Source organism: Mus caroli, unplaced genomic scaffold (genome assembly GCF_978045245.1).
Source record: "Mus caroli unplaced genomic scaffold, Mus_caroli_1 scaffold_12, whole genome shotgun sequence".
Taxonomy (NCBI): Eukaryota; Metazoa; Chordata; class Mammalia; order Rodentia; family Muridae; genus Mus; species Mus caroli.
In genome coordinates this window covers 63147727-63168383 of record NW_028227267.1, presented here as the reverse complement: position 1 = coordinate 63168383, position 20657 = coordinate 63147727, and the positions used below count along the sequence as shown (strand labels likewise).

The 20657-nt window shown below is 44.8% G+C and overlaps 1 protein-coding gene across 1 annotated transcript in view; it reads left to right on the top strand.

Annotated features, from left to right (window-relative positions):
• Nucleotides 1-85: 85 nt before the first annotated feature.
• Dpysl2 (dihydropyrimidinase like 2) overlaps nucleotides 86-20657 on the top strand; it is a 103926-nt gene continuing 83354 nt past the window's right edge. The window contains exon 1 of the mRNA XM_021181296.3: nucleotides 86-563. Coding sequence (XP_021036955.1) covers nucleotides 222-563 — 342 coding nt within the window. The 5' untranslated portion in view covers nucleotides 86-221. The remainder of the gene's footprint in view (nucleotides 564-20657) is intronic.

Genomic DNA, 20657 nt, shown 5'->3' with positions numbered 1-20657 from the left:
GGGGGCGTGGGCAGGGAGGGAGAAAGCGGGGTCAGGAGGAGGGACCGCGAGGGGTGGGTCGCCGGTTCGCCAGCTCTCCATCCTTTCTGTGCACCTTGCGGTAGGCAGGGAGAGGCAGCCGCGGCGGCAGCAAGAGGCTAGTGCACACCCAGCCAGGGAGACTTAGGAAACCACGGACAGACGGACGAACAGACAGGACCTTCCCCAGCGCCCCCCGAGCCATGGCCGAGAGAAAGCAATCTGGAAAGGCAGCAGAGGACGAAGAGGTCCCTGCCTTTTTTAAAAACCTGGGCTCCGGCAGTCCCAAGCCGCGGCAGAAATTCTGCGGCATGTTCTGCCCTGTGGAAGGGTCCTCGGAGAACAAGACCATCGACTTCGACTCGCTTTCAGTGGGCCGGGGCTCGGGGCAGGTGGTGGCTCAGCAGCGGGATGTCGCCCACTTGGGCCCCGACCCGCACCGGCAGAGCCGGCGTGCCAGTGGGGAGCCATCTGTTGAATCGAGCCGGAAGGTGGAGATCCGGCGGGCCTCGGGCAAGGAAGCCCTGCAGAACATCTATGATCAGGTTGGTATGGGGGTGGAGGGTGGGATCGGATCATGGGGCTGCCCCCTGGCTTGTCGCGGAGGACCGAACATCCCCGCGTGGCAACCAGCACGCGGCACCAAGAGCTCTGCCTCCCGCATCTGCACGCGCACCGCGCCCTGCCCACCCCTTCACCGCGCAGGGTGCGGCGAGGCACGGGTTCGCCAGTGGGCGTTTGAGCTCCCACAAAGGCTGCCCTGGCCTCCTTGTCCCTGGGAGGTGGGGAATCCGCGTCAGGGACCAGCTGATCCCCGGGCTGGAGGCGTCGAGTGGCGATTGGGGTGGACCACTGTGCTGTTCTTAAATCCTCCCGGGCGGCATCCGATTGCAGCTGCGGCTCAGAGCCCCACCCTTTTTTGATGCAGCTCAAAGAGAGCAGTGGAAGGCTGCAGTGAAGACTAGAGGATTCCCTTGGGGTCTGTAGGGACAAGGGCTTACATGGCTACTCAGTGTGGCAAGGTCCCCGCCTCTAGTGCGCTCAGCACTATGGTTCTGCGCTAGGAGGTCAGGACCACGGCCAGCGCCCGGAGCCTCTTACCATTGCCTGGACTGTGTTCCACAGCCAGTGAAGAGTCCGGGAGGTTGTGATGTCACGGAGGAAAGCTAGATAGCCCATGTGGAGAACAAAGTTCTGCTAAGTGTCTCGGCAAGGGCTTCTCAGAGCGCTTCCCCAGCGCTGTAAGGGAGGCACTTTAGGAATGGGGAGAGACTACACGGATTATATCCAAAGAACTAAAAAGGAAAGGAAAAATGAGGGTGGGAGGGGAGGACTCACATTTGAAGGCAAGACTCCCTGATTGTGTTAATGGTGAGACAAAGAAGGCTAGCTTGGTTATCCTTCATCAAGGAAAATGTTTGACATGGTCCAGTAATCCCCAGCAGGGCACGTTTCAAGCCCAGGGGTCTTTTCACACACATTTCCCTCCGTTTCAGGGTGACATTTATGCTCGTATAATATTTTTTCACAGTTTTAATACCTCAAATGATCATTTACACTGCACAGTGTCTTATGCTTGGTTGCTGCTTCTCTCCCATGCTTGCAGTGAAGATAAGAAACCAATCTATGAATGACTTTATATTGAATCCTGTGTGCCTTCCCTTCTAGGGCAAGAGGAAGGTTAGTCCTAAAGGCGCTTCCTTTCAGACAGCCACTGGAGAAGTTGGGGGATGTTCTGCACATGCTCACTGGGGCTTGCCCAGCATTCGGGTTGTGTGCTACAGAGAAATCCTCAGAGAACAGCTCTGGGGGCAATGGTTGGGGCACAGCTGCCCGCTTTCCTGACACAGCAGAGCGATCTAGCTTTTGACTTTCTTTAGAATCACTTCTTGCCAAAGGAGGCAGCAGAGGTGAAGAGACTATTTCCATTTATTTATTTATTTATTTATTTATTTATTTATTTAAAAAGATTTATTTATTATATGTGAGTACACAGTTGCCGTTTTGAGACCCACCAGAAGAGGGTATCAGATCTCATTACAGATGGTTGTGAGCCACCAAGTGGTTGCTGGGATTTGAACTCAGGACCTCTGGAAGAGCAGTCAGTGCTCTTAATCGCTGAGCCATCTCTCCATCCCTTCCTTTTTTTTTTTTTTTTTTTGAAGGCTGAAGCAAGCAATCATTTATTTTACACTCATCCAACTTCTGATTTTTATATTTTTATTTCACTAAGAGGCAACTGGAATCGAAATCCAAAACACTTGTTTTGTTCCAGGTGATCAATTAAAGTAAATCTTTCTTTCTTTTCTTCCCTTTTCTCCTCTTTTCTTCTCCTTTCTTCTTTTCTTTCTTCTCTCTCTCTCTCTCTCTCTCTCTCTCTCTCTCTCTCTCTCTCTCTCTCCTTCTCTCCAGAATCTTGCTCTGTAGTCCAGGCAGTATTTGAATTCATGACAATCCCAGTACCTCATGGGTGGTATATGAACCACCATGATTACCAGCTTGCTCTGTCTGTTTTTCTGTCTGTCTGTTTGCCAGTCTATCTATCTATCTATCTATCTATCTATCTATCTATCTATCTTTTTCTTTCTTTTGTGGTACTGAGGCCTGAACCCTTGGTCATGCTAAACAAGTGTTGTATCACTGAGCCACATCCTTAACCAAATGTTTCAATATTGTACTAAAAGCTGGGTAAGTATAAAATGAGTCCTTATGGAAGTATGTGGGTGAAAATCAAGATCGCATAACACTGAGGTTGAGTGAGCACTCTAAAGTAGGCAAGGCGTGAGGGTCATTCCAATAGCTTGGAGGGGACAGGACCACACCTGGAGAATCTATAAGAGAACATGTAAAGGTAGCAAAGGAGGTGATCTCAGTACGACAAAGGCAGCATATTAATATTCTAGTCTGAAAGGCGGCTTCAATGGCTGGAGAACCAGGAGCAATTATTGGAATACACCCTAAATTTAACAGAGATTCTGAATTGCAAATCTGAGGCACATGAAAGGAAGGGGGCAATTTGCAGACAAAAGCACCAGACCAAATCCTTAGGTAGTTTTAACCCTGGAACTCCATCTCTTCCTCAGCTTCCTGGTCATTAGTTCTAGACATTGACGCTGGCTCAGCCTTTGTACAGCCCTCTCTGGTTCAATTATCACAAAAGGGTCATTCCTGGGCTTTTGTCATTCATAACTAGGAACATTTACCCAGCTTGGTGCTTACATTATATGAATTTTTCATGTTTCACAAGAGGCTGTGCATATGTGTATAATGATGGTGACTTCTGAAAGCTCAGTTGGCTCATGCTGTCGACAGAATTGGTGATTATCCCTTGTATTTAGCTTGTGAGCAGGATGTCTTCAGGCCTTTGGGGCATTTTTCTAGAAGTCCTGGCACAGAGAAGAGTAGAAGGAATGGGTCTTGCTCCCTTCTTCTCTCTTAAATCTGTTTGTAAGGAATCTTAAGGATGGTCAGTTGCTGGGCGTGATAGCGCACACCTTTAGTCCAGCACCGTGTAGGCAGAGGCAGGCAACCTTGATGAATTTAAGGGCAGCCTGAGCTACACAGTGAGTTCTAGATCAGCCAGGGCTGCATGGCAAGATCTAGTCTCCTAGTCTCGAAAGAAAGGAAGAAAGAAAGAAAGAAAGAAAGAAAGAAAGAAAGAAAGAAAGAGAGAGAGAGAGAGAAAGAAAGAGGGAGGGAGGGAGGGAGGGAGAGAGAGAGACAGAGAGAGACATAGAGAGAGACAGAGGGAGAGAGAGAGAGAGAGAGAGAGAGAGAGAGAGAGAGAGAGAGAGAGAGAGAGAGAGAGAGAGGAGAGCACTTTGCTCACTAACCGCACCATGAATTCCACTGTTCTATAAAGGCTAAGAAAGGGCCAGAACAGGTTTCTTAGCCATGTTACTTATGGGAGATGAAAGGGGCTAGTGGATATATTCTCAGACCATAACCAGAAAGCACTAGGAGTGGTTTGCCCCATCAGAGCCAGTGGAGGGGTTAAGAATACAGTCAGATCTCATAGAAGCATTTCCTCAACTGATGTTCCTTTCTCTGTGATAACTCCTGCTTGTGTCGAGTTGACATACAAAACCAGCCAGTACAGCTACATAGTGAGATGCTCTCTCAAAAAAAGTAGTGGTTTACGGTGGTGTGTGCTTATAATCTCAGAGCTGGGAAGACACAGCTGGGAAGATGTGTCTCATGGGCAGCCACCCTAGTCAAAGCATCAATCCCTAGGGCCCAGGAAGAGATCTTGTCTCAAAAACCAAGATGGATAACCCCTGGAGAGATAACTGAGACCTACCTCTGGCTTTCACACACATCTACAGCCCTGCATATATAATCATGCATGCATATCTGCACATATGCATATAAATAAATACATAATAGAATAAAATAAAGAACTAGGAAAATGTCCTTGTTTTAAGTTAACCGACTTAGTTATTCTGTTACAGTAGCATCAATTGGATTGAGGCAGTCACCACACCTATACAATGCTTTTTAATATTCCCTTCCACATCTTTTCTCCTCAATTGACTGTCCCTCAGCTCTGGGTCTCCAGTGTTCCATAACAGCCCCCATACCCCATTCTCTCTACTTCCTTTTCCTGTAAAGACCACCATGTTCTAAATTCTTTCTCTTCCCCTTTGTTCTTGTCGCTTCCATTCAACATCCCCAAATGTTCGCTACAGAGGAAATCCTGGTGGTTAAACTGTGTACCTCTGTGTAAATGGCTGATACTCAAGCTGCCCCCTTGAGATTCTTATGTGAGAACAGATGTGTGGTGGAGGTTTGGCTGGGAGCCTAGATCCAGGCCAGTAACTTGAAACTCTTAGTAGTTCTCCTGCCTCAGCTTCTCCAGTGCTGTCACTACTTTCAACTTTTTACAGGAGTTCTGTGGGTCAGCTGGCAAGGTCAGCACTTAACCAACTGAACCATCTCCCAGTCTTTTTTATTTTTTAATGTTTAACAGTAGTTTTATAATTTTAAAAATTACACAAATCATCAGTAAAAAGCTTGTTAAGTTAGTTCAGTTAGTAGATGCACAATTAACTAATTAATTGTAGAAGGAAGAAGTGAAAGATCAAGCTTAGGAAAATAAGATTCCTAAGCCTTGTGCCTCAGGCCGAAGGTGAAGAACAGCCTGCTTGTTAAGCAGCCAAAACTATCTTTCCACGGTAGCTCAAGGGGAAGGCATTTGCCATTGGCCTACCACCATCAAGACCGGCCCCCAACCGTTTGAAAGCTGCACAGTGTACAGATTCCATGCCATAGAAATTAAGGCTGGGCTGAGCCACTATTGTAACCCTGATAACATCAAGGCAACTGTTTTAAGGTGTCCTTTGGCACAAGAATATCTCTCTATTTCCTTGAGAAGGGAGGGAGAATCAGAACTGACCACTGTCTGAACGCTCTTGGTGCTGTCTTTACCTTCCATGCCCAGCTCAAATGAGACTTCCTCATTTAAGTGTGAAGAAAGGACTTCACCCCTGGACCTCAGTTGGCAGTCCTGGGATTGGGGTGGAGGCCTCTTCTCTTGGTTACATTCTAGCCATAGCCCTATGACTAGCCAGATGTGCTGGCCCATGCCTGCAACCCCAGTGCTTGGGAAGTGGAGGCAGGAGAATGAGGAGTTCAAGGTTAGCCTTGGCCACGTAGTAAGTATGTGTCTAACCTGGAATTTCTCAAGCAGGTGAGAGGTCTCACTGGATAAATGCACTTGCCCGAGTTTAATCCCTAAAAACATAACACATGAGAGGAAAAAACCAACTCCTACACCTTGTCTTCTTACTTCCATGTTGCTATGGTTTGCACACTTGCTCATACAATCAATCAATCAATCAATCAATCAATCAATCAATCATCTGACTTAAAAGTTTTTAAGAGATCTTATCTTAAACAAATCCTAGCTCTGTGACTTATGGCATTAATATATTTCAAAACTAGGAATGTGCTCCAAATAAGGAAATGTATAAGTTCTTTTTTTTTTTTTTGTATAAGTTCTTAAAGAAAACAACCAACCTCCTTCGAACCCCACCCGTTACTTACAAATCATGTCCTGACTGTGACTTTCCACTCTCAAGTGGCAGCTGGTGCATCCACACCACGTTCAGACCTTGCCTTTGATAGATGTGTCCTCACATTGTTGAAAATCAGGAAGGGGAAATTCACTGCTGTTCACTCACGTGACCTCGGAGGCCTTGCTAATCTGGGAAGTGCATGAACAGGGCTTGGAATGGAGCTGTCCTAACCTGCCCCCCCCCCCGTGTTTCTCCCAACACATTCTGCAGCAGGGGTCCGTGAACAGTGGTGCATCGTGAACTCCAAGGTGTGATTGTGTTCTCCTGGCAGAGTCCTTACATCCTACTGAACATCGTAGCTTTATGGTGCAGGTCTTAGGGCAATGCTTTGTGTTCTATTTTATTAATCCTACATTGGCTTTATGAAGCATGTGCTGCTGTGACCCTTATTTTGCAATGGAAGTGTCTGAAATTAAAAGAAACTTCCCAATGAGGTGCAAAGGGTGGGGTTTGAACCCAGAACGAGACAACTGAGAACATCTTAATCACTAAGATGTATTGAGTTGCTCCCATCTCCAGCTCTTTGAGACAGGGTCTTATTATGTAGCCCTAGCTAACCTGGACTAGGTAGAGTAGACTACCCTTGGACTCCTGGATCCTTCCTTCCCAGCATCCTAAGTGCTGGGGATAAAGGAGTATGCCATCATGCTCAGCTCTGAGCTACTGTTGGTATTCTTCATTCCATACCCATCTCAAAAATAATAGTTATTGCATGAATAGTCTGAGTGACTACATTCCTTTTACTAGTCACTCTTCAATGTCATTTATCAAATGGACTATTGATTTGTCTTTATGAATGTGCCCATAACGGATGATATTCTGTCCATTTATTTTTAAACACAAGAAATATCTTCAACTACCACTGGGACACAGGCCAAATCGGAAGAGCATGAATGACACTCCTTTCTAAGATTAGAGCGCTCTGATGACAGTCTGCCCTTTCTAGTTGCTGTCAATCATAGTCTAAGGCAGCTGGGACCGCTGGGACAGATTATTAGAGACTAGGCTTCTAGAACACCTGGCATTTATTCTCACAGCTGTGAGCTCTTGAAGTCCAAGATTAAGATGCTTGCCGATCCCCCACCAGGGGAGAACTGCTCCATATTCCTCAGGTGGTGGAACAGGCTCTCTGTCTAAGGATGTTAATCTCACTGGGCAGTTCCACCTTTATGATCTAATGTCTTCCAGAATTCTCATATTGTGATGCAAACTTGGGGATTAGGGTTTAACGTGTAGATGGCCAGGGGACACAAACATGTAATCCTCAGCAGTCATGACTGGTATGTGAGCGCAGAGGGAATTGTTGCAAAAGTAGTGACAGGGGCAGGAGGGGGTGGGCAGGGATTACCAGACACTTGAGTTTTTTGCCAATGAGAAGTTTGGTGGCATAGGCTGAAAGCCACACCCAGGTGGTTCACTGAAAGGGTCAATGCCCAGCAGTTGAGGGAGAGAACCTGACTTTGAAGGGCCACAGTGTGCCCTTGAGGGGAGAAGTCCTGGCCTTGAAGAGCCAAAGCCTGGCCTCGGGGAGAGAGAACCATGCCTTGAAGGTGCTTCTGGGTTTGATTTTAAACAAATACACACGATATCTGTGGGTTTGGATTTCCAGAGACCTGCCTACTAGTGAGAAGACTTCACAAAGGGCCCACTGCTGTCCTGGCTCTGCAGCCTCAGAGCTGTGTGGCCCACAGTCATGACCTTGAGCTGCCGTTGAGAGGGCCTATACCTCCAAGGCTTCTTATCCAATAAAGGATCTGAAAGAAAGCTCTGCTGTCCCTAGCTGTTTTTTATAGCATAAACGTTGCATTTTTACTATTCAGTGGATGCCACCCAAACTGCCCAATCCCAAATTTCATCACCCTCAAACAAAACCTTGTGCCTAGTAAGTAGACTCTTCTATTAGACCCTCTGCCAACCATGGATCTGTTCTTATGTCTCTGTGGATTTGCCTATTCTGAGCATTTTGTGTTCACAGAGTCAAACAGTGCGTGGCCATTGGTTTCTTCCTTCTCTTAAAAAAGAGTTCACTATTGTTAAGGTTCATGTTGTAGTGTGCAGAGGACTTTATTCCTTTTACTGGCTGAATAATATGCCTCGTTTTTGCATGTTTTTCCAACTGTCCCTTAATGGGTATTTGGGACATTTTTGCCTTTTGGCCATTCTGAATAAATTGGTGAGTCACATTCTTCTCAAAGTAGAACCATATTCTCCATTTTTTTGAGGATTCTACCCAGGAGTGGGCCTTCTTTGCTCTGTGGTAATCCTAGGTTAGCTATTTTTAGGAACATCCATACTCCTTTACATTGTCCGAGTGTGAGAATTCCCATGTCTGTATAGTATCTCCAACACCAATCATTTTTCTCTTTCTGTAGAATCTCTTGGTGGTTTTATTCCTATTCCCAATAACATACTGTTGTGCTTGCTGGGTGTTCATTGCCTGTTTTTAAGATTGAGTCCCTGTCTAGTTGTTCAGTGATATGAATTCCTTATCTATTCCAGATCCTGCCTCTTTATTGGATAGATAGTGGTTGTTGTTCAGTGTTAGTTCTGGCAAACAGACCTAGGACTTGGCACGTGACAGCCCAGCTCTCTATCCCTCAGCTGTCCTTTCAACCCTGGCGTATGGCTTCTGATAATTTCCTCCTTTCCTGGGTTATCTCTTCACTTTTTCAAAGGTTTATTTTATTTTAATTTATGTGCCTGCATGTGCCTATGTCTCTCTGGGTTTATGTATCATGTGTGCAGGTGACCTTGGAGGTCAGATCTCTTGGAACGAGAATTACAACTGGTGGTTGTGAGCTGCCCAACATGGTTGCTGGAAACCAAACTCTGGTCCTCTGGAAGAGCGTCTGAGCCATCTTATCATCTGAGCCATCTCTCCAGCCACGTTTATAACCTTTTTTAAAAAACAGTGTTCTTGGAGGCACACACATTTTAATTTTAATCAAATCCAACTTAACTCTCTCTTCTTGCTACTGACCTTGCTGCATTTTCCCTTGCTGTCCTTGGGTCTACAGAAGTGCCTGACATCTATTCTGGAGCTCTGGGGAGTCCCTCCTGCAATCACAGTCAAATCACTAAGCCCTCAGGGAGCTTTGAAATTCATTTACAATAGTTGGGTGCCCCAGCGTTGTGTGTTTTTGCTCTGAATAATGAGCCTTCTACCTTCCGGCCCTGCTCACATAAAGAAAACTCTGTCATTATCCCTGGGTATACACTTATCTAGTTATGTAATATATGAAAATATTTAATACATACAATAGATTAATAAACTTGAAATTTTAATGGGTGTACATAAACTATACACCTAATAATATGGAGAGATATTGCTTTCCCAATAGACAACCTGGGGACATCACGGGTGGCATGAGGAAGGTGGAGAGCAACAAGAGGAATTTAAAACTATTAAACTTGGAAAACCATGTTCAATGATTTTTTTTCCCTCTCGGAGTAAGACATATATAACACAAAATCCATCATCGTAATGACTTAAGTTTACAGTGATAAATATAAGCAGAACTCTTTGCAGTTTGTAGATCTTAAGCTTTATCCTCACTGAGCATCCTCAGGCATAGCCCAGCTTCTGTTTTGCTTTTTTGTTTTGATAGTAGCTATGCCCGTGGGGATGAGGTAGCATCTCATTGTGGGGTTGATCTGCATTTCTCTAATGATGTGAACAGTGGTGTCAGCATTTTCTCAACTGCTTCCTGACCATTCGTATATGTTCTCTGGAGAAATATCTGTCCACTCCCTTGACAGTTTTTGAGCTAGACTGAACAATTACTATGTTATAGAAGTGTGTCAATTTACCTACCAACTATCAATAACCATTTAACAGACACACGATTTGCAGACATTTTCACCTTTTATATGGTTTTCTTTTGTACTGCATTGACTATGTAGTTTGGTAAAAGGGAGTTTTAAAGACAATTTTGATTTTGGAAGCTACATGACAAGAGGACCTTAGATAACTCTGATAAATGCAATGGTCCAGGTTTGAATACCAACTTCCAAAACATAGAATCTCCTGGAAGGAGAGCCTTAATGAGGAATTATCTAGAGGAGGTTGGCTTGTGAGCATGTCTTTGGGGGAGTGTCATGATTGTTAATTGATTTTAGAAGACTCAGCCCACTATAGGTGGGACCATATCCTTTGTGGGAGTGCCCTCTCTTGCTCTCCCTCTCCCTCCAAGGTCTCAAGTAGGTCAGGCTGACCTTGAACTAGCTATGTAGTTGAAGATGACCCTCAACTTCTGATCTGACTACTTCCACTTCCCTGGTGCATCACCATGCCTGACATACAGTTTCCCTCTCAACAGAGTGTTAAAATCAGGACTGGGGTGGGAGAGCCTATTCTCGAGTGTTTTATCTTGTTTCTGTTTTAGAACAATCTTTTTTCTTTGATTGTGAGTCATAGTCCATCCTTGCCCCCTTCCCCTTCATGCCCCACCTCCCTTCAAGGCCCACTGGAGATTCTCCATCATCAGAGAACTCCACCATCACCGTATGGTCTCCACCAGTGACAATTCATTTGCAGCACCCCAGCAAAGATAGCTTTACAATGGCATTTTTTTCTCCAATAAGCTCTGTGGTATTTTTAGCTACCTCCTAATTGAGTATAGTTTGAAGTTATCATGGAACACTCAGTAACTAATCCCTGAATGGAATTATCCAGGTTTAGAAGCTTCTAGAGCAATATGGAAACATAATAAAGCTTTTCAGGTTGTCTTAGTTAGGGTTTCTATTGCTGCAATAATAATAATAAAAAACATGGCCAAAAAAGCAAGTTGGAGAGGAAAGGGTTTATTGGGCTTGCATATCTACATTGTAGTATATCACTGAAGGAAGCCAGGGGAGGAACGTGGGGGCAGGAGCTGATGCAGAGGCCATGGTGGAGTGCTGCTGACTGGCTTGCTCCACAGGGTTTGCTCAGCCTGCTTCCTTATAAAACTGGACCACCTTCCCAGGAGTGGCATCATCTACAGTGGGCTGGGTTCTCCCTCACTGGTCACTAATTAAGAAAATGCTCTACAGGCTGGGCCACATCTGGATCTTATGGAGGCATTTTCTCAACTGAGATTTTTTCCCTCTCTGATGACTCTAGTTTGTGTCAAGTTGACATAAACCTAGCCAGCACACAGGACAAATAAGTCTCTGGACACACCCCCTCCATCTTTTTAAACTCAGTCTGAAAATAATGGGTTTCACCATGACATTGTCATCCATGTGTACCATATTACCTTGCTTATATTTATGTTCCCTCTCCTCTTTCTGGCTTCTAGATGGTTTTAGGGTAGTTAAACTATAAAATCAATGGTAAAGCCAGGCGGTGGTGGCGCACGCTTTTAATCCCAGCACTTGGGAGGCAGAGGCAGGCGGATTTCTGAGTTTGAGGCCAGCCTGATTTCAAAGTGAGTTCCAGGACAGCCAGGGCTACACAGAGAAACCCTGTCTCAAAAAAAAAAAAAAAAAAAAAACCCAAAAACCAAAACAAAAAAACCCACCCAAAACAAACAAACAAACGAACAAAAAAACAATGGTAAAACCCACAAATGCACAATTTCCTTATAAAAACGATTTATGTGCATAGAACCTGAACACAGCATACCTGCTTCACACCAGCTGAAAATGATCGACAATGCCTGTTGCAGTTTAAATTGCTGTAATGTACTGTTTAGAGGCTCCTGAGAAGAAGGCCACTCCATAGGTGTTCTGTGCTGACTTGGCCACTTTAGCTTTACCTACATGGTATCCGTCAGCAATAATATAACATTGTTTCTCATCTGAAGTTGGTTGAATCCATGGGGTGGAATCTGCAGAGTGGGAGAGCCTGGCTCTGGGCCCCAGGGTAAGGATATTTAACATTATTATAGATAGTGTCAGGTGGCCTTTGTATGTGACTGTCCATTTCAAAATTTTAAAATTAGATTCATTCATTCATTCATTCATTCATTCATTTATTCTCTGTGTGTTCCCACATGTATGTTCATCTATACCAAGGCATGTGAATATGGGAGTCAGAAGTGAGAGAATTGGTTCTTTCCTTCCACTATGGGGGCCCTGAGGATTGAACTCAGGTGGTTAGAGTTGGTGAAAGTCATTTTTAAACTGCTGACCATATAACAGACCCTCAGACTGTTCATTTTAGACTCCCACGAGCCTTTCCTGAGACCCATCTCCCATGACTTCATACCAACATTGGATAGCAAATTTTAAATACTTGCCAGTAATATGGGATAATGAACTCTTGTAATTTTCTTTTCATAAAAGGCTTATTTTAATGTTTTCTTTATGGGTGCATCTGTGTGTGTGCACACATGTGTGTATGTGCCCACAGAGGCTAGATCACTCAGAGCTGGAGTTACATATGTTTGTGAGATGGGGGTGCTGGGATCTGAATTTACATCCTCTGATAGAGCAGCAATCACTCTTAACATCTCTCTGGTGTCTCTTGTAATTTTTGTTTACCTTTCTCCCTGGTACCTGTGAGTTAAGAAACTTTTCATATGGTACCTGGTTATTCATGGCCTTTCTAGTGTGAACTGAGTATTTATAATAAAATTCCATTTTTCCATGGAATTGGTTTTTTTAATGTTGGTTTGTAAGAGATGCACATATATTTTGGGCACCACAGCCCATTCTTCAGTCCACTCCAATGTGGTTAGTGCCCTTACCCAAACCTGTCAAGGTCATAGTACTCCCAAGGGGTGAATTCAGCAGCCCTGACCTGTCGTTATCTTAGTATAGTGTAGTATATAGATAGCCTAGTATAGTGTGACAATGCTGTACTGGTTAATTTTCTCATCACTGTGGCGTAATACCTGACAAAGCAATGTAAGGAAGCAAGGGCTTGTTTTGACTCACAGTTTGAGGGTGCAGTCCATCATGGCATGGCAGGGCAGTCATGGCAGCAGGAGTTTGAGGTGACTGGTCACATCGCATCCAGTCAGTAAGCAGCAAGAATCTCCCAGCGTATGGAAAATGGCACTCCCATTCAGGGTGGACCCTCTTTCTAGCTTAAACCTTTCTGGAGATGCCTCATAGACAGACTCCCTCTGCCCCGTCCCCTCTGTCATGGGTCTGGGAAACAAAGAAAAATGAGCACAACTCAACATAAGCAATGGTGGGATTTATTGGGGGTGGGGAGAGGCAGCTGGCATTTTGAGAAACCTCCTGAAACAGGAAGTCCTTAATAGCTGGAGACCTGCCAGACAGAACGGTGGGCCACTACCCATCCATAAAGGACAAGAGACATTATCTGGGATGGGATGAGGACACATGTCCAAGTGAGTTCCTGAGCCAGCAAGGTGTCAGCAGCAGTGCCTTTATGGTGACTTGGGTTGGTTCATCGCTTAGCTCTGGCCAACATAGGCTGGGTGTGGCTTTGTAGAGGGAAAAGCAAGAAGGCTCAGAGTGGTTTAAGATGCTTATTGGCATGATGCTAGGCAACTGGATGTGTGAAGTTTTGAGTTTGGTGTTGTTAGCTCAGAGCCAGCAGCAGTTCCAGTCTGTATGAAGAAGAGAAGGAGCCAGGGAGTAGCGTGCAGGCTCACTTCCAGCCATCTTATGCCTTTTACAAACATGTTCCTGACTTCCACCAAGCCAGCTCTGTCTCTTCTGTTTCCCTACCTGTTAGCCTCTCATATCTTCAGGTCTCAGGCTTCCTTTACAGCTTTAAAAGTTATTGAGGACTTTTGTCTTTGTGGCCTGTATCCACACTTCACATTAGAAAGTAAGGCTAGGAACTAAGAAAGAATATTTGTTCATTCATTAAAAAATAATTGTAGCCAAACAAGAAGGCCAAATAGCCAAAAGAAGTATAAAGTCACTAAAAGAAATAATCAATAGTATAATGAATTATTTAGATAACAATACTAGAAACAATATTTAAAATGAAAATAGTTTCAGTTTCCTACCATTGTGCTGATTTCATCTTCTCTATCATTTCTGGATGCAGGCTTACAGCTGTTTAGGAACTGAGAGACAGACGTTATTACCATCATGGGAAACAGATCGGAGGGGCCTCAAACATTATCAATAGAACTACCAGAGGGAGTAGGGTGTGGCCCAGGAGGCTCCCTCACTGAGAAGGTCTGAGTTGTATGAAGACTTGAAGGCATTAGCTAGGGAGCTCCAGAGAGGAGTTCTAGGCAGAAGGAAGATGACCTCAAGGAAGGAGTCTCTAGAACAATTGAGCTGCAGAGGGGCTGTGTGTCTGCTACTGAGCCAAAGGGAAATGAGCTCTTGGGAATTGTCTGGGGCAGGGGAATAAACAGAGTTTTGTTGGACATCCTAAAATCCCTGGCTTTGATGCTTCTGGAAGTGGGGAGCCAGTGCAGGAGACCGGCACAATAGACCTGAGATTCTCAAAGGGCTTCTGTGGACAATGGTGGAAGCCGAAGGCTCTGTAACGGGCCACCTATGAGATGGTGGTGACCTGGGCCTGTGGGAGAGAGGGCATGAGCTCCAGATGCAAGTGATCCTGGAGTAGAAGAGTTGAGAAAGATCAGGTGGTGGTCTCTCTGTTCCTCACTTGGATAAAGTGAGATTCAGAGCCATGGGATGCAGGATAGGGATAGGTGGCTCCAAGAGAGCAGTTTGACTTCTAACGACATTCTGAGTGTGAGGTACCTGAGGGACATGTACGTGGGTGTCACATACTGACTTTGAGTGAGGGAGGGTGATTTCAAAGCCAAGGATAGCTCCAGAATGAGAGCAGTTAAATATCAAATTTAATGTGTGCATCAAGAAATGAAGACAAAGAAATTTGCTTAATACAAAAATTTAAATGCAGGGCTGGAGAGATGTCTCAGCAGTTAAAAGCTCTGACTACTCTTCCAGAGGTCCTGAGTTCAATTCCCATCAACCACATGGTGGCTCACAACCATCTGTAATAGGATCCTATGCCCTCTTCTAGCGTGTCTGAAGACAGTAACAGTGTACTCATAGACATAAAATAAATACATTTTTAAAAATTTAAATTTCAAGGCTAGGCTCAAGTAAAGGGGGATGTCAGAACTATCTTCTAGGCCTGTCTCAGTCCATACATTGCTATAACTGAATAGCTGAGGCTGAATAGTATTTGTTTTGTTTTGTCTCTTGAGACAGGGTTTCTCTATGTAGTCCTGGCTGTCCTGGAATGCACTCCATAGACCAGGCTGGCCTTGAACTCAGAGATCTGCCTGCCTCTGCCTGCCCAGCGTGGGATTAGTCATTTGCCACCACCATTTGGCCTTATATAAGATATTTTTTGAATTTGTCTGTTTGCTGGCTTGTTTGTTTAGCTCTTTGTTTAGGTAGCCAAGGTTATCTTTGAATTTACTGTATACCAGAAGCCTGCCTCAAACTTCTGATCTGTTTCCATATACCTTCCAAGTGCTAACACTTGGATTACAGGCAAGTGCCTACCACATCTTGCTTGAGAAGCTTATACAGGAACACCTTCTTTCTCTTAGATCTGGAAGCTGGAAGTCCAAGATCTAGGTGTCAATGTCAGCTAAGTGCTCCTGCTGTGTCCTCACAGAATGGCAAAGTGGTAATGACTTCTATATAGTTAGCCTCGGCTAACAAAAACCAAATAACTGTCACGATGACATCAATGCATTCATGAATGAGGGACTTCTTGTGATCCAACTACCTCCCCAAAGACCCCCACCTCCTAGAGCTGCTGTATTGGGGTTGGGAGAGTAATTCTTATCAACTTTAGGGACACACATTCAGGGCCACAGCAGACACAGAAAGCAAAAGGGGAAATGCAGAAGGAATCATGGGAGCTAGTGATGGGGGCTCAGAGAGAATATAGGGCTGGTTCAGTGTAGCTTAGTGGAAGAGAAGCTCAAGAGCTTCTAGATGCTTTTAAAGAGACTCCCTTAGGTAGTACAGGAACTGCCTACTGATCTGCCAAATCATGCAAGACCTAATCCCAGGAGCCATCTGTAGATGACGGAGATGGGGCATGGAAGGGCTACCGGAAGCCCCAGACAGAAAAGATCATCCAGAGATAGCACAGGGTGGATGAATAGAGCCAGGACTGTGGAAAACATACCATCTAAAGACAGTGCTGGAGAGATGGAGGAGCAAGTCCAGAAGGCCCAAAGCAAGTTGTTGAAAGACGGCTGAGAGTATCTGAGGCAGAGCGGGATGAAGCAGGAGGCAGCCTCAAAAGGCTGCACTGATTGACTGTTTCATGTGGGGCTTAGTTAGAACTGCCTCCGCAGTGCAGCATGGGCTGTGGCAGCTGTCATGTGCTGTGAGGAGAGATGGATCAGAGTAGGGGCAGGCACGGACTTTCATGGGCGTTGGGGAAGGCAGGTGGTTGTTAGGGAAGGTCCTATGCATCATATATTCTTTTCTTTGGGAGAAGATGGGATTCTTGATCATTTATTATAGGGAGGAGAGACCCTGGGCACATTGGGTAGTAAGAGAGGTCTCAGAAGTGGTCAGGACATTGAGGATGAGGGTATAGCTCCCTGACAAGGAGGAGTCTGGCTTCCGGGGCAGAGGTAGGCATGGCTCTGAGGAGGAGGAAGGCATGTGGTTGGAGTTGGAGGGCAGAACACTCAAGTTGTATTTTTTTTGATGCCATCTATGTGTAGAGGAGGAGGGTCTACAAGGGCAAGTTAGGGCAGAATGACTTCTGGAGATAGCTGAGTTTTGGCAAAAAGCATATTTTATTTATTTTTATTTTTATCTTTTTTCTTTCTTTCTTTCTTTCTTTCTTTCTTTCTTTCTTTCTTTCTTTCTTTCTTTATAATTAGGTAATTTCCTCAATTACATTTCCAATGCTATCCAAAAAGTCCCCAATACACTCCCCCCCCCCAGTCTCCCACCCACCCACCCCCACCCCTTGGCCCTGGCATTCCCCTGTACTGGGGCATATAAAGTTGGCCAGTCCAATGGGCCTCTCTTTCCAGTGATGGCCTATTAGGCCATCTTTTGATACAAATGCAGCTAGAGACAAGAGCTCTGGGGTACTGGTTAGTTCATAATAATGATCCACCTATGGGGTTGCAGTTCCCTTTAGCTCCTTGGGTACTTTCTCTAGCTCCTCCATTGGGGGCCCTGTGATCCATCCAATAGCTGACTGTGAGCATCCACTTCTGTGTTTGCTAGGCCCCGGCATTGTCTCACAAGAGACAGCTATATCTGGGTCCTTTCAGCAAAATCTTGCTAGTGTATGCAATGGTGTCAGCGTTTGGAAGCTGATTATGGGATGGATCCCTGGATATGGCAGTCAAAAAGCATATTTTAATTGAGATATAATCCACATACCTTAAAAATGTCCTTGACTGCTAGTTTTTAAAGATTATTTGTTTATTCCTTGAATAAATAATGTTTCCTCTTGAAATCTATCTATCTATCTATCTATCTATCTATCTATCTATCTATCTATCTATCTATGAATCTATCTACCTACCTACCTATCAAGATAGGCTCTCTCTATGCAGCCATGGCTGTCCTGAACCTTTCTGTGTAGACCAGGCTGTCCTCAAACTTGCAGAGATCCACCTGTCCTTGCCTCTTGAGTGCTGGGATTAAAGGTGTGCACACTATGCCAGGTCTCCCTTTTAGAAATCTAAATTAGCACACAAGGCATGAGTTATTATTATGACATCTTCAAGTAGAGTAAGGCTTCATGATTCTCCTTCCATGTCTCTGAGCCCCCCTGCACCCCATCTGCCCTCATGTCTCCCCCCACCCCTGTCTGTCCTTCATGTCCCCCCGTCTTGCATGTCTTTGTTTCCCACTCTGACTCTTCTTTATCGCCTATTTTCATCCTCTCTTGGTTTCCCTCCTAGTTTCTTGGCTTTACCCACACACTTCGATCCTTCTGTGTATTATGATCTGGAAACCAAATATGAGGTAGAACACGTGGTTTTGTCTTTTGGTGGTTGGGTCACATCACTAATATTATGCTTTCCAGATCTAGCCACTTTCCTTCAAATTTCAGAATTTTATTTTCTTTATAGAAATAGATATAACTTCATATTATTTACAACTGACTGCCATTTCACTGTGTAAGTGAATACATTTTCAGTGTTCACTCATTAGTAGATGGGCATCAGGGTGGTTTCCAGTTCCCTGCTGTTACAGAGCCACATGAGTACAGAGATGTACAAGTATAAGTACGATAAGTTTGGAGTCCTTTGGCTATCAAAATAACCCCTTTTAGATTTATTAGATTTAAATATAGGTGCAGATTATTTATAGTGCACACACACACACACACACACATATATGTATATATGAATATATGTGTACACACACACACACACACACACACACTGTTTTTTGAGACAGTGTTTCTTTGTGTATCCCTGGCTGTCCTAGAACTCTCTCAGTAGACAAGGCTGGCCTCTGCCTTCCCAGTGCTGAAATTAAGAACTACTGTCTTGATTAGGGTTTTACTGCTGTGAGCAGATACCATGACCAAGGCGACTCTTATATAAAGGCCAACATTTAATTGGGGCTGGCTTACAGGTTCAGTGGTTCAGTTCCTTATCATCAAGGCAGAAGCGTGGCAGCCTCCAGGCAGACATGGGGCTGGAGGAGCTGAGAGTTCCACCTCTATTTTAGGTGGAAGATTGGCTTCCAGGCAGCTAGCATGAGGTTCTTAAGGCCACAGTGACACACCTATTCCAACAAGGCCTCACCTACTCCAACAAGGCCACACCTCCTAATAGTGCCACTCCCTGGGCCAAACATATACAAACCATCACAATTACCACCACTGTGCCAGCTTTTACTATTTTCACAAGCTGTACACCACTAACGAATATTCACTAAGCATTTCCCTCACCTCCCACCCCTACCGAGAGGTTAAAAAACCCTCTTTCCTATCTTGGTGCCTTGGCCAGTTACTAGTTTCCTCTTTGCCACTGTGGATTGTTCATTCTTGAGTTCTTGTTTTTTGATTCATTTTATTTTATTTTAATTAGGTATTTTCTTCATTTACATTTCCAATGCTATCCCAAAAGTCTCCCATACCCTCCCCCCCCCAACTTCCCTACCCACCCACTCCCACTTCTTGGCCCTGGCGTTCCCCTGTACTGAGGCATATAAAGTTTGCGTGTCCAATGGGCCTCTCTTTCCAGTGATGGCCGACTAGGCCATCTTTTGATACATATGCAGCTAGAGACACGAGCTCCGGGGGGTACTGGTTAGTTCATATTGTTGTTCCACCTATAGGGTTGCAGACCCCTTTAGCTCCTTGGGTACTTTCTGTAGCTCCTCCATTGGGGCCCCTGTAATCCATCCAATAGCTGACTATGAGCACCCACTTCTGTGTTTGCTAGGCCCCGGCATAGTCTCACAAGAGACAGCTATATCAGGGTCCTTTCAGCAAAATCTTGCTAGTGTGTGCAATGGTGTCAGCATTTGGAAGCTGATTATGGGATGGATCCCCCAGTATGGCAGTCTCTAGATGGTCCATCCTTTCATCTCAGCTCCAAACTTTATCTCTGTAACTCCTTCCATGGGTGTTTTGTTCCCAATTCTAAGAAGGGGCAAAGTGTCCACACTTTGGTCTTCATTCTTCTTGAGTTTCATGTGTTTTGCAAATTGTATCTTGTATCTTGGGTATCCTAAGTTTCTGGGCTAATATCTACTTATCAGTGAGTACATATCATGTGAGTTCTTTTGTGATTGGGTTACCTCACTCAGGATGATGCCCTCCAGGTCCATCCATTTGCCTAGGAATTTCATAAATTCATTCTTTTTAATAGCTGAGTAGTACTCCATTGTGTAAATGTACCACATTTTCTGTATCCATTCCTCTGTTGAGGGACATCTGGGTTCTTTCCAGCTTCTGGCTATTACAAATAAGGCTGCTATGAACATAGTTGAGCATGTGTCCTTCTTACTGGTTGGAACATCTTCTGGATATATGCCTAGGAGAGGTATTGCAGGATCCTCCGGTATTACTATTATTAGAAAATTGGACATACAATTTTCTGAGGAACCGCCAGACTGATTTCCAGAGTGGTTGCAATTCCACCAACAATGCAGGAGTGTTCCTCTTTCTCCACATCCTCTCCAGCATCTGCTGTCACCTGAATTTTTGATCTTAGCCATTCTGGATGGTGTGAGGTTTTTGAGTTTTTAAATGAAGAGCTTCTCTCTCTCTGATCATAATGTTTCAAAGGCCACCCAGTTGGAGATTTGATTTGTGCTTTTATGGGAATTTTTATGTCCACTGTGGGTCCCTGTCAACAGTTGTTGTTGTTTTGATGGTCAACAAAGAGCCAGTGGCCAATGTCTGGACAGGGGACAGAGGCAGGACTTTGATGAATTTCAAGAGGAAATGCAGGACAGGGAGAAGGAGAATCACCAGGGCAGAAGGAGAGAAGAGGATCCAAACATGAGAGCTATGGAAGACAGAGACCCAACCATGTAAGAGTCATGGAAAAGCGGTCCCAGGGGCCACCTTCCACTGGGGTCTGGGATATCAGAGATAAAGTATAGATTTTAGAAAGTAATTCAAGAATAGTGTGTGTGTGTGTGTGGGGGGGTGTTAGCCATGTGGAAGTTCAGGAATCGCCCAGCCATTAAGTTAGCTAAGGC